General features: G+C 33.6%; 1 protein-coding gene across 1 annotated transcript in view; it reads left to right on the top strand.

Annotated features, from left to right (window-relative positions):
- Window positions 1-5897: 5897 nt before the first annotated feature.
- The window catches only part of LOC125666732 (calcitonin receptor-like), a 42385-nt gene continuing 35834 nt past the window's right edge, over window positions 5898-12448 (top strand). Inside the window, exon 1 of the mRNA XM_048899978.2 lies at window positions 5898-6542. Within this exon, the coding sequence (XP_048755935.1) occupies window positions 6458-6542 (85 nt within the window). The 5' untranslated portion in view covers window positions 5898-6457. The remainder of the gene's footprint in view (window positions 6543-12448) is intronic.

Here is a 12448-nt window from a genome sequence, read left to right as displayed (position 1 = left end):
CCAAACAGCGGCCACGCAGAATCACCGATTTTCTTCCTATCTTACTGTTTGATACACTTCGACAAACAGTAATGTTAATGATTTTGGAAAAGACTATTATGATATGTTTATTTTTAGCAAAAAAGTCATATTACAAGGTGAGCAATTGATCTTCCTTAAACAACCCGGTGCTTTCTTTATCATTGGAAATCTAACGTTATGTGCACTCAAATAAAAAGAAATATAAACTCATTTAGTAATCAATTCTTCTATTTATCATAAACACCTTTTCCATCTGTATTATTTATGAAAGACTGAAATTTGTTATATACAGTAATACATGTAACAGTTAGTGAATACATGTATTAGATAACCTCACCTGTTTACATATCAGCATTCAACAAATAACCTTAAGGTGGAATGACACGCTTGTGATTTTTTTCTTCGAATTCCTCATATACATGTATCTATAGAAATATCTGTCATACAAACATCTGTAATGACCCCAGGTCACAAATATTTTTGTTCATTTTTCACATTTTTGTTTTTCATTTTTTTTTTTTTTTTTGGAAGAAAATTGAATTTCATGAATTTTTAATTGCATACTCCAGAACCCTTTTTTGAGATGATCCTGTTTACTGTGTAGGAATCAAATTACAACAAAACAATATTTTTTAGCCATCACATTTGTTAAAAATTATTTTTGGAAAAGGTTTTTTTTATGACATTGAACTTAAATTGTATTTTGAAGACTTGCGGTTAAATCTGCATCAACTACTATCAATAGAAGAAAAGCATGGATATTAGTGATATGCAAAGGTCAAATTGAAATGAAAATTTCTATACAACCAAATATAAAAGCATTATAAAAAAAAAATCCCGGATGGAAGAGTTATCTTTCTTAAAATAGCAAGACCCAAAGAACTTTGTAAGAAAATTATACTGTTGCCATATTTTTCGTCCAAAAGCCATAACTTCTTTTTAAGATCAGCGAGAAACGAATCAGAAGAAAAAGTATACAATGCTAATGTAAGAATATACTTTATTGTACAGAACTGTAGCGCAGACTATAGAAAATAAAGCTGGAATAATTTATATGCATAATTATATTTGCCTATGAGCAAAGCAGTTAAATAAAATGCATGTGCTGTTATGGAGCATACTGTTGTCACCATAGCAGGCTACAACAGTAGGATACATTTATTTTAAAACAATTTAAGGGGGAAAACAGTATACACAAGCAATGCACAAAAACAAACATTTAAAAGAAATAAAACGAAGACCATATATTGAATTAAAATGGGTGAGTTTTAACACACACAAATAATTATAAATATTACACACAGCAATACATTCAGCCACAAGTGAATACTGCCCATAGCAATACACACCGATATTAGATTTAATTACCTTATACACTTTAATGATGTTTCTGTCAGAAATCTGACAGTATCTTCAAGTTATTATTTGATAGGATAAAGATACTTGCATTTGATTTGTTATCTTACAAAAGGAAAGGAATATCAAATTAGAAATGCATGTAACCTTCAATTTAAATACAAAATTAAAGCTCATACATGAAAATACCTTGCAAAACTGTTTTACTTATGAAATGACTAATAATTTTGGCAACAATTGATTTCCTTTTTTTTTTTTTTTTTTTTTGGTCACCCTGGCATTTCTATGTAGGTCATTTTCCCTGAATTACACTATTATATGAAATGGTTGTAAATGCATTTACACTAATATCAACATAATTATGTTTACCTGCTCCCCCCCCCCCCCCCCATTACATGTATTACCCTAATCTATCATGACATTCTATATTCCCTTCTAAAACATAAGCAAAATTGAAATTCGTATGCATGCATGTACAAAATATATCTTTCAGCAAGATAAAATCAATTCATACACTATTTCATGTGTGAGTACTTTCAATAATAAGGACAAGGTGACAGAGTTGACCTATTTAATCCTTTCCTTACACGTGGTATATACAATTGTATATAAAAGAAACACAGTTCCTTCAGTTTTTTTAGTTTAGTTTTTTTTTCTAGTTTATTTATTTAGGAATAGGCACATATACAATATAAATACAAGACAATATCACAGAGGAACACATAGTTAAAGCAAAAGTTGTTGTTAAATACATAAGATAAAAAGGTACATTTTAACAGCTATTTGGCTGTTAAAATGTACCTTTTTATCTTATGTATTTAACAACAACTTTTGCTTAAAAAAAAAACTAAACTAAAACAAACTGAAGGAACTGTGTTTCTTTTATATACAATTGTATATACCACGTGTATTTTGCAGTGAGTACATTAATGTATATGCCTATGCCAAAGATAACCCATGAAAGCCATATGGCTTATTTCCAATGGGGTCCTTCTGATCTTATAATATGACATACACAATATATTAGCATTATTAGCATAATAAAACAATGCAAACAAAAAAAGATATTGAAAGACATTGATTTGAAACACATAAGAATACTTTAAATATCTTGCATTTCAACAGTGCTGAGTATTGAAAATTGTTGGAATAAATAGCAACTGTAATAACTATGTATGAACAAGACAATGTGGATCAATAATACAAGAAGTCACTATCTGCCATTTTCTTCATTTCATTGAGTAAATGTTTTTTAACTGCAGATTTGAATGAAAATCTATTGTTTAATACATTTTATTTTATCAGGGAGAGAATTCCAGTCTTTGATGCCGTTAAAATAAAAAGTTTCTGATTCCATTTTCTCAACCCCTGGTAAAAAGAAATTAAGTTTACTTGATCTAGTTGATCTGGATGAACAATTTCTTCTAAAATTATTTTTCAAATAATCTGGACATTTTTCATGAAAAATATTAAAGACGTGATTCAGTCGAAGCTGTTTTGCTCTATTGCTAATGCTCAAATACTCCAGCTTTTCAAATATTTCAGCGTTGATACTACTTCTAGGAGATAAATCTAAGATAAATCTAATAACTTTGTTTTTGAATAATCTGTAGTTTTTTCTTAAGCTTAACAGTCAAACCTTCGTACCACGATGTACATGCAGAGTCAATATGACACTGAATTAAAGCATTACAAAGAGACTCCTGGACAGTAGAGATAGACATGACTTATGTCTGTATAAGAATTCCAGGCGTTGGTTTGCTTTTTTAATAATACCATCAACGATTTGTTCTCCACACAATACATTATCCAAAATAACATAATAAGTATTTTACACATGAGTTACAATCTATTTTGATATCCTTACATTCTATGGAAAAAGAACTACTATCGATGGATTTAAGCTTGCGTTGTGATCCAAACAAAATAATTTAAGTTTTTCCCAGATGAAGTGATAGTTTGTTGTCTACCAACCAGTCATGGCATTTTTCTAACATTAATGATAATTTCTTAGCTATAATGTTTGTATTAGAATGAGAGAATAAAATTGCTGTGTCATCTGCATATAATAAAACCTTACATTCAGGATCAATACTTGCACTAAGTTCATTCACATATACTAGAAATAAAAGAGGCCCAAGTAAACTGCCTTGAGGCACCCCGCATGTAACATTACATACACCAGAATTTGCATTGTTTACATTTACAATTTCTTTTCTCCCAGATAAATATCATTTAAACCATTTAATTGACTTAACGCCGATGACATTCAATTTTTCACATAGTATTTTATGATCAACTGTATCAAAAGCTTTCTGAAGGTCAAGAAGAATCATCCCAGTAAAAAGGTTTTTAGCCGACTTTGATTTGATATGATCAGTGAGATGCACTAAACAGCTGTCTGTAGAAAATGAACTTCTGAATCCTGATTGAAAGTCATATAAAATGTTATCATTAATAAGAAAACTTTCGAGTTGATTGTATATTGCTTTTTCTAAAATTTTAGACACAATGTTTAAAATGCTTACTGGCCTATAGTTTTTTGGTTTTAATCTATCACCTTTCTTGAAAAGAGATTTAACTTTGGCAGTTTTGAGTTCTTCGGGAACTGTTTATTCTGTTATAGACTGATTTATCAGAAATGTAATGGGAAGCTTAATGATAAGTGCTGCATCTTTGAGAAATATAGCTGGTATCCCATATAAGCAGTGATGTTGATGACGAGTACATTCGTTTAATCTAATAAAGGTTTGCTTAAACTACACGGCATTGTGAATATAAAAGCATGTGATCTTACCTTCGTTTTTTTTGACCGGTCGCAGTGACTTAGTGGTAGTGTGTTTGTTACGTAATTTGGATTTCGTTGGTTTGAATCCTGTTAAGATCATGTCCTCGTCAAAACTAAGACGTACATTTTTGGTAGTAATTGCTCCCTCACCAACTACTCAGCGTTTAAAAGCGAGGGACATGGGTCTCAATGTTAACCTTTGGCCCTCTCACTAATTAACTATATCGATTTTAAACAAATGACCGCAAACATTTCAAAGTTCATTCCAAGTGTTGATAAAAAATGACAAAAAATATATAGGGTCCCGTGCCTTTTATAGGCCATATTTGTACTTTTTTTTTTACAACACATAGCAATCTGCAGTAAATTACACACTTCATTTTAAGCACACCCCTACTATGGTAATTTCCTCAGTCATTTCTCGATTTTGTGCGATAATATTTCATCCTGACAATTAATTTGAACCTCTATAATATTTCTTTCAATTCCAAATAATTTCACTCTTGATATTAGCCAATCACGCAACACCTAGACATTTATACCTCCTCTCAATCTTGGGTAAACTCCGTCCGGGTTACGCATACGGGGGTTTGGTACTCTCATTCCTTCGGATATTACCTTAAAATGGAGGCTCCGTGTCGCGACAGACGTTGGCACGATAAAGAAACTGAACGCTAAGCATAGCTCTAAATCATTCATAGTACTTCAGGTTTTCTCTGCGCTTACTGACCGCTTTATTTATCAACATGTTTATTTTAACGCTCGTATCTCTGTCAAATATTTACCCTTCTATACACTGTTGAAAAGGACTTCAGTTAAATTTACCTTCATGAGAAGAAGAGTTATGTTTTCAGGTTCATATGGTATTTGGTACACGGGTAAAATAAGTTTAAACCGGAAGACAATGGAGTTTCACCGGAATTACCGCCATTATGATGATGGCTCATACCCCTTAACGAAAAAGAAAGCAACATATACATGTAGGTGCACGTAATGCAGTGTCCGAAAGTGTTACTTTAACCATTCCCTATTTATAATATAATTCACGCTACTGCACTGTCGGCAAAATTGTTATTTTTAAAATCATGTTTTTATTCGCCCCCTCTCATCCGGGTTTGAATGTACGAGTCTAATCTCGATCTCGCGAACTCTGGAAAGGTCAAAAATGAGGTCTGGTTCGTGAGTTCAACCAAGGGTTGGGACGAATACATGGCTAGTGAATTTCTCTGAGTTTTCTATCTTCACTCACAGTTCTATGGAGAGGAACGTTTTAGTTGTCAGAACTTGTTTTTATTTCGTTTATTGTTTACTGATGTTCCAATCAATGCTATGGAGGATTCATATATAATAATGATAAATAGACACAGTGTGTCCTCGGCAGCATTCGCAAAGATATGACCTATGTTCAACCCGGTCATCAACATCACTTCCGCCTGAGTAATACTCAAAAATCATTAGCAAATTATGACCGCTGCAATACCGAAACCTTTGTTATTCTCGTCTCAATTAGATAATTATTTAATCCTCCTTTAGAGGTGTATAATTAATACATCTCAGTTCATCTCTTGCTTTGTGTCGACCCTTAGTTCGAGTCTCTAGGAACCAGAAACTTGTTCGGTTTTCCGTCCTCAGAAACCACAAAGAATCCAGGTATATGCTACTTGCTAAGAAAAGTTGGGTTGTTTTATTTTATGAATGACAAAACTTGCGTAAACTTAAACATCGCAAGCCCAAATAGCCAGATGATTAGGTTCGTTTTGTAATCTGGAGTTTAACGTAAACGAAGATGAACTCTAAGACTCATGATGAATAAAAGATCGCTTTCCTATTGATTGATGCAGCTGGTAACTTACAAAGTGGACTGTTATGGAGAATACGGTGCCAATATAGGAACATAAATCAACGACCTGATTGGACAATCTCACAGACACTGGTGTCACATCTTGGACAGAGGTCATCACTCGGGAGAAATTAAAAACAAGCTGTAAAAGATACCGGTGTATTGATTGACGGCTAGGGTGATGTCTGATATTTCATAAATGAGATTAAAAGTACGGGGAATATAATCGCGCACCGCTGTAATCAAAATCTCATTTGTGGTTGGCATGATTTGCTAAATACTTCCAAATGACAGAGGAAAAAAAAAAACAATCCTGATATGTGAAATACCTAAGGGATTTGAATATGTAAATACAGTTACTCAGCTGTTGTGAGTTTAATCAGAACTCAGTTTTACCATACGGTTATATGGACTGGTAGGAAAGTTGATATTCTTATTTTTACCATTTCAAAATGGTAAGCGCCATCAGGTCCTTCATAGCTCCGCTAATCAAGGTGTGCCGCGAGAGAATAGCATCTATCGAGATCAACGCAACAGGTAAGACTTATTTTGTAGAATATGGAAGAAGAAAAAAAATGTCGGGTGATATTTCATCATCTTTTCAATCTTCTCGGACTACATACATGTACCGGTCACAATGGAAAAACCACCATGTAAGAATTCACGATAAAGTTTGGCCGCTCCGTGTGTATGTCGAATGTTTAGAAAATTAACACATTGCATCGGATAATTCAAATCCTATTTAATCTTTCATATGAATGATATTAGTTAGTTTCAAGTTTTTATGACGAATAATTCATGTCTGTTTTAATTTTCACAACGATTGATTCAAGTGCAGTATAAAAAGATTTGAAAACACATTTTGCCTCGATACTTTTAAGAACACGTGCTACAAACAAATCGAACTTCTCTGTTTTCAAATATTTTTGTACAACATATGACTAGATATGCGGAAAATGTAAAATTAGGAACATTACAAACTCTATTTCGTCGAGTTGATGAAATCATGAGTGTTTATTTGTTTTCAGAGTTTTTCAGTATAGAGACTCTCTGTAATCGCTTAAAGTCTTTTCATACATTGATTGAAGAGTTGCTCTAGATGCATCACATTGGTAAATAATTATAGGTTATAGACTTTGTATGGAAAAATATGACGACCGAGTTTTTTGGCGCGTAGACGGACCGAGCTTGCGAGGTCCGTCCGCGACAAAAAACGAGGTCGTCATATTTTCCCATACAAAGTCTATAAACTATTTATTATATACTGTCAATTTCATCTAGAAACTAACAATAATTTATTTTTAACAATTTCTTTATTGGTTTAACTGAGTAAAAGATGAAAAACATGAAAAATTTGAAAATTAACGACGTAGTAATTTGCTTGTGTATTGATTGTGACGTAACGTTTGCGGGCCGGAATGTTTCCGGGCGTATATCGTGTGATATATGCCCGCAAACTTTTAAAGAAAAGAGAAGAGATGAAATTGAAAGTATATAATAAGTATAAATATCTACTCTACAGTAAGGAAACTTTCAAACACGCCCACATTTTGTCACAAGCGGTAAAATGTAAAAAAAAAAAAAAAAAAAAAAAAAAAAAAAAAAAAGGGAACTCTTTAAAAGGAGGTAAAAAAATTCTTAGTAGCGAGTGTCTTTAATGCTTTTTTAAATGTCTTGTTGAAGTATTGGACATTCCGTCATTTGTGTTGCATGTATATACTGGGTGATAGAACCGCGACTTTGCTATCTACAAGGTAATTGTAATGTACAAGCAAATTGTAGCATTGGCATTAAATACAGGGTACAATATTTAAGTGTCCCCCCCCCCTTTTTTTTTTTTTTTTTGAATTTTAAACAGAGTGAAAGTATTTTTTTCCCCTCGATAATAAACAGTCTATCGTAACGTTTGCAGAAAGAGGGAAAAAAAAGAAAGTAGTTTTTTGCTCAAATGAACAAATGAAATGATTAAAAGAACTCACATTTTATTATCTAATTAAAGTATTTTTTTCGCATTTTTGTATTGAAAAAAATGTATCCTCCAACAAGTTAGTTTCTCAGCTTTTTATAATTCGCCTTATCCCCAAAAGGGTACATATATTTCAGAATTTTGAAAGAGTATGAGATGATACACCTTAAAACTCTTCCCATTGAATGGGCCAGTAGAGCGCTTGAATAGTAATGAAATGGTAGTGCATATTTCAAACGTTGGCTTTACAATGAGTATAATTTTACACAATGGACACGCAATATCGTCAAGAGTGTGAACACAGTACGAAAGGAATAAAGGGAAACTGACGCAAACATTGTACAGAGATTAGAGTGTTACGGCTTTAGTATGGTTATGTGTGGTATTCTGTGCATACTTTATAACAGTGCCCATGCACTGTGAAAGTCACCCCCCCCCCCCTGCAATTTCAGATTTTCAATATATTTGACACTGTTTTTCCATTTAGATAACATTTCAATCAAATAAATATAATTTTAAAGATGAACAAATGCAGTACTGTTTAAACATATGTGATTGCCCACCCTATATGACCACAGGCAGCTCTGATCTATTTCAATATTTCATTATGTGATGTAGCGTGTCAGATTGTATACTCATACACATGTGATACACATGCTCTTGTATATTTTGTCAGAGTTATTCCGACCCCGACCAATGTAGTTTGTTATATAACTTCGTTATTTTCAAAATGAATATTTTTTTCAATCCACATCAATGTCATTTCTTCACTGAAAAACATACGAAAGCCCAAAGGCCACCAGACAAGATCATATTCTTTTTAAAACTAAAAAAACAAAAAGTCTTTTATGCGACTACATATGCCAGAAGTGGTGTTAATCAAATGTGGATTCTAAAATATTCTAAAGAACTTTTAGTAAACTTGAAATCACAGAATTTTCCCCAAATCAATAGCATTAAAACCTATGACTTTTCAACACTATACACGACCATTCCTCACGATAAATTAAAGACTAGACTTTTTGACATCATAGACAGTTGTTTCTTCAACAAAAACGGAAAACGGAAATATTCATATCTAGTTATCAGTCATTCAAAAACTTTTACTTTGTTAAACACCACTCTGATTCCACGCACAAGTACTCTGAAGTTGAAATAAAAAATATGCTAGAGTTCCTCATTGCCAATATCTTCGTGGTCTTTGGTGATCAGGTCTTCCAACAGTCTGTTGGAATTCCCATGGGCACGAATTGTGCTCCTTTGTTAGCTGACCTGTTTTTAGATTCATATGAAGCAGAATTTATTCAAAAACTTCTACGTGAGAAGAAAAAATCTCTCGCTGTGACCTTCAATTCGACTTTTAGATATATCGATGACGTTTTGTCTATTAACAATGATAGCTTTCATTCATATGTCGATTTGATATATCCCTGTGCGCTCGAAATAAAGGACACCACAGAGTCGTCCACTTCTGCTTCATACTTAGATATTTCATTGAAAGTAGACATTAACGGCAAACTGACAACTCAACTGTATGACAAACGGGATTATTTCAGCTTCTCCATCGTCAACTTCCCATATTTAAGTAGCAATATTCCATTATCACCTGCATATGGTGTTTATATATCTTAACTGATTCGATATACAAGAGCTTGTTCTGGGTATAGTCAGTTTTTAAATCGAGGTAAGCTACTGACAAACAAGTTGATGGTAAAGGGATTTCAACAGTCTCGATTGAAGTCAGCATTTCGCAAATTCTATGTTCGTTATAACGATCTAGTTCGTCAATATAACCTCGCATTGGGTCAAATGCTGTCTGACGTGTTTCATACCGATTGTTAAGCCGTTCTTGGCACACTGATTTTGACTGCGGATAACTTCGTTTACCTGATCAGGATATGGGGCTCACGGCGGGTGTAACCGGTCAACAGGGGATGCTTACTCCTCCTAGGCACCTGATCCCACCTCTGGTGTGTCCATGGGTCCGTGTTTGCCCAACTATCTATTTTGTATTGCTTGTAGGAGTTATGAGATTGATCACTGTTTGTTATCTTCACCTTGCATTTACATGTTTTAAATTTTCTTAATTGAGAGTAGAAAATCTTCTGCAAAAAAAGTCAAATATTAACTGATAGACTGTTAGGTAAGTTAGTTGATTTATATTGTTTAACGTCCCACTCGAGAATTTCTACCAATATGGAGACGTCACCATTGATGGCGAAGGACGGTGAAGGGCTGCAAAATTTCGGTCTATGCTGGTGCTTACAGCCTTTGAGTAGGGAGGGATTTTTATCGTGTCACACCTGTTGTGACACGGGGCCTCGGTTTTTGCGATCGCGTCTGAAGGATCTCCCCATTTAGTCACCTCTTACGACAAGCAAGGTGTTCTGAGGACCTATTCTAGCCCGGATCCCCACGAAATGATAGATTGTTAGGGAACTACAATGTACTGATAACATCAGGTTTCGGTAAACAAGTCTGGTTTAGGTCAAGTGAATTCATAAGCCGTTATAAGTCTATTTCCAAAGTTGAAAGTTTTTGAGGAATTCGCCTTCCGTTTCATTCAGTACAGATGTAACAACGTCAAGGGGGAGACGTAGTGCATGCACATATTCATAACTATCCATCTTGTGATCACATGTAGCTGGGTTTTTTTTTTTACTTAATCAGACGAGAATAATATTCATAAATGTCCTTTTTGGTGATCACGTGCAGCTGTGTTTGACTTAATCAGAAGAGAATAATATGAATCAATATCTATTTGCGCATAGGACATACCAGTTCCAAACTTGACATCAGTTTTATTTCAATATGATGCAATACATCAATTAGACGACAGAAACAAGCGGAGTCAATGCGTCGTTTAGATCAGATTACAATTGTTAATAGCACTTAAAGAGATACGGAGACTGGGAGTTTTACATTCCGTTAAATTTTTTTTTAAAGCAACATGCTTAAGAGGCTAAGCAAAACAATTTCAGCGGGTTTCTACATTAGAACAGATTGTGGTATTGTATGGAAGACACTTGACACTGTCAGGTAGTAAGTGTGATTTGTAATACACAATGATCGTTACTCATGGACCACATTCTCATTATACAGAGTATTTGGTCAGAAACAATAGAATCTCTGCCTCACCACGAACTGTTGTTGATTTTGATGGATTAGACTGAGGGATCAGGATATTGCTGTTAAGAAGTTTTATGCATTATTTATCTTGAAAGAATGCATAAAGTTATAAATAAAGAAATAGAAATGACACCTGTTTCCACTTATTTCCTAACGGTCATACATTATACACTTACTTATATAGAAAATTCGCTTTAAACATCATTCCTTTCAAAGATAGTTTCATAATTCTCGTAATTTATTTAATCTATCACGTTATCTCAAAATTCCTTTAAAATACAGAACATAATAAAGGAAAAAAAGGACAAAATTTCGCTATTAGGCCAAGTTTATATTTAGTTATTTTTTCTGTGGACATAATTTGGCTAATTACTGTTTTTAACACATCATTTTTTGTAGACCCTGCCATAATGATACATGTAGTTCTCCAATGGGACTGTTTAAATACGCAAGTTTCGAAATAAAACGAGGCGCATTTAGTGCTCCTATGATTTATTGATTGATGTTTTCCGCCACACTCAACAATTTTCAGTTATCTGGTGGCACCCAGTTTTTATCGGTGGAAGAGAGAACCCAGATACAATATAACTGGGAAGAGACCACCGACCTTCCGAAAGTAAACTGGGAAACTTTTTCACTTACTGGCGCGAGAATGCCTAAGTAAGTCAGAATGCAGATATAATCACTATAAAAAGTGATTTCTGTTTAAAGGTCTGTCATATTTGCAATTCTACCACGGTTATTGCAAAGAACAAAAGAATGCCACGGTCATTATTCTGCGATATACCTCCATACGTAATAACTGATTGTGAGAAAATGTATACACATCTCGCTTGCACTTTGTGTTTTGCTAATGCAACAACAAAGTCGATATCTTGATAATTCAATTCTATAATCGTTAAAATTAATAAATATATGTTGCAAAATAAATTTATGAATGACTAAAGATCAATATAATACAATCGTCTGTATTTCGAAATCGATACACATGTAAACAAACTTGTCGATGCACAGACAAATTAACCCTCTTTCATGTGAGTGTGTCTTGAACGATGTATTCAAAGCAGCATGATAAAATCCATCAACATTAAACTAAAGACTTGATTTTTTTTCAAATAGATCTAGTATACCCTACCATATCACCTTTTTCATCAGCAAAAATACACATATGTGTGCCTAGTCCGTTTCGAAAACTGAAATGACGTCATAGTTGTATAGGTAGACGATTGGCTATATGTTTCCGGACCATAGTAGAATAATAATAAAGTTCTTGTTTTTATGGCTGATGCAGGATAACTTCCTTGGTCTGTCTCGAAATATTGTTTGAAATATAAAAGCTTCAGCTTTG

This window comes from Ostrea edulis, chromosome 10 (assembly GCF_947568905.1).
Source record: "Ostrea edulis chromosome 10, xbOstEdul1.1, whole genome shotgun sequence".
In the NCBI taxonomy this organism is placed as follows: Eukaryota; Metazoa; Mollusca; class Bivalvia; order Ostreida; family Ostreidae; genus Ostrea; species Ostrea edulis.
The sequence above is the reverse complement of the archived record's forward strand: the minus strand, read 5'-3'. Positions and strand labels throughout refer to the sequence as shown.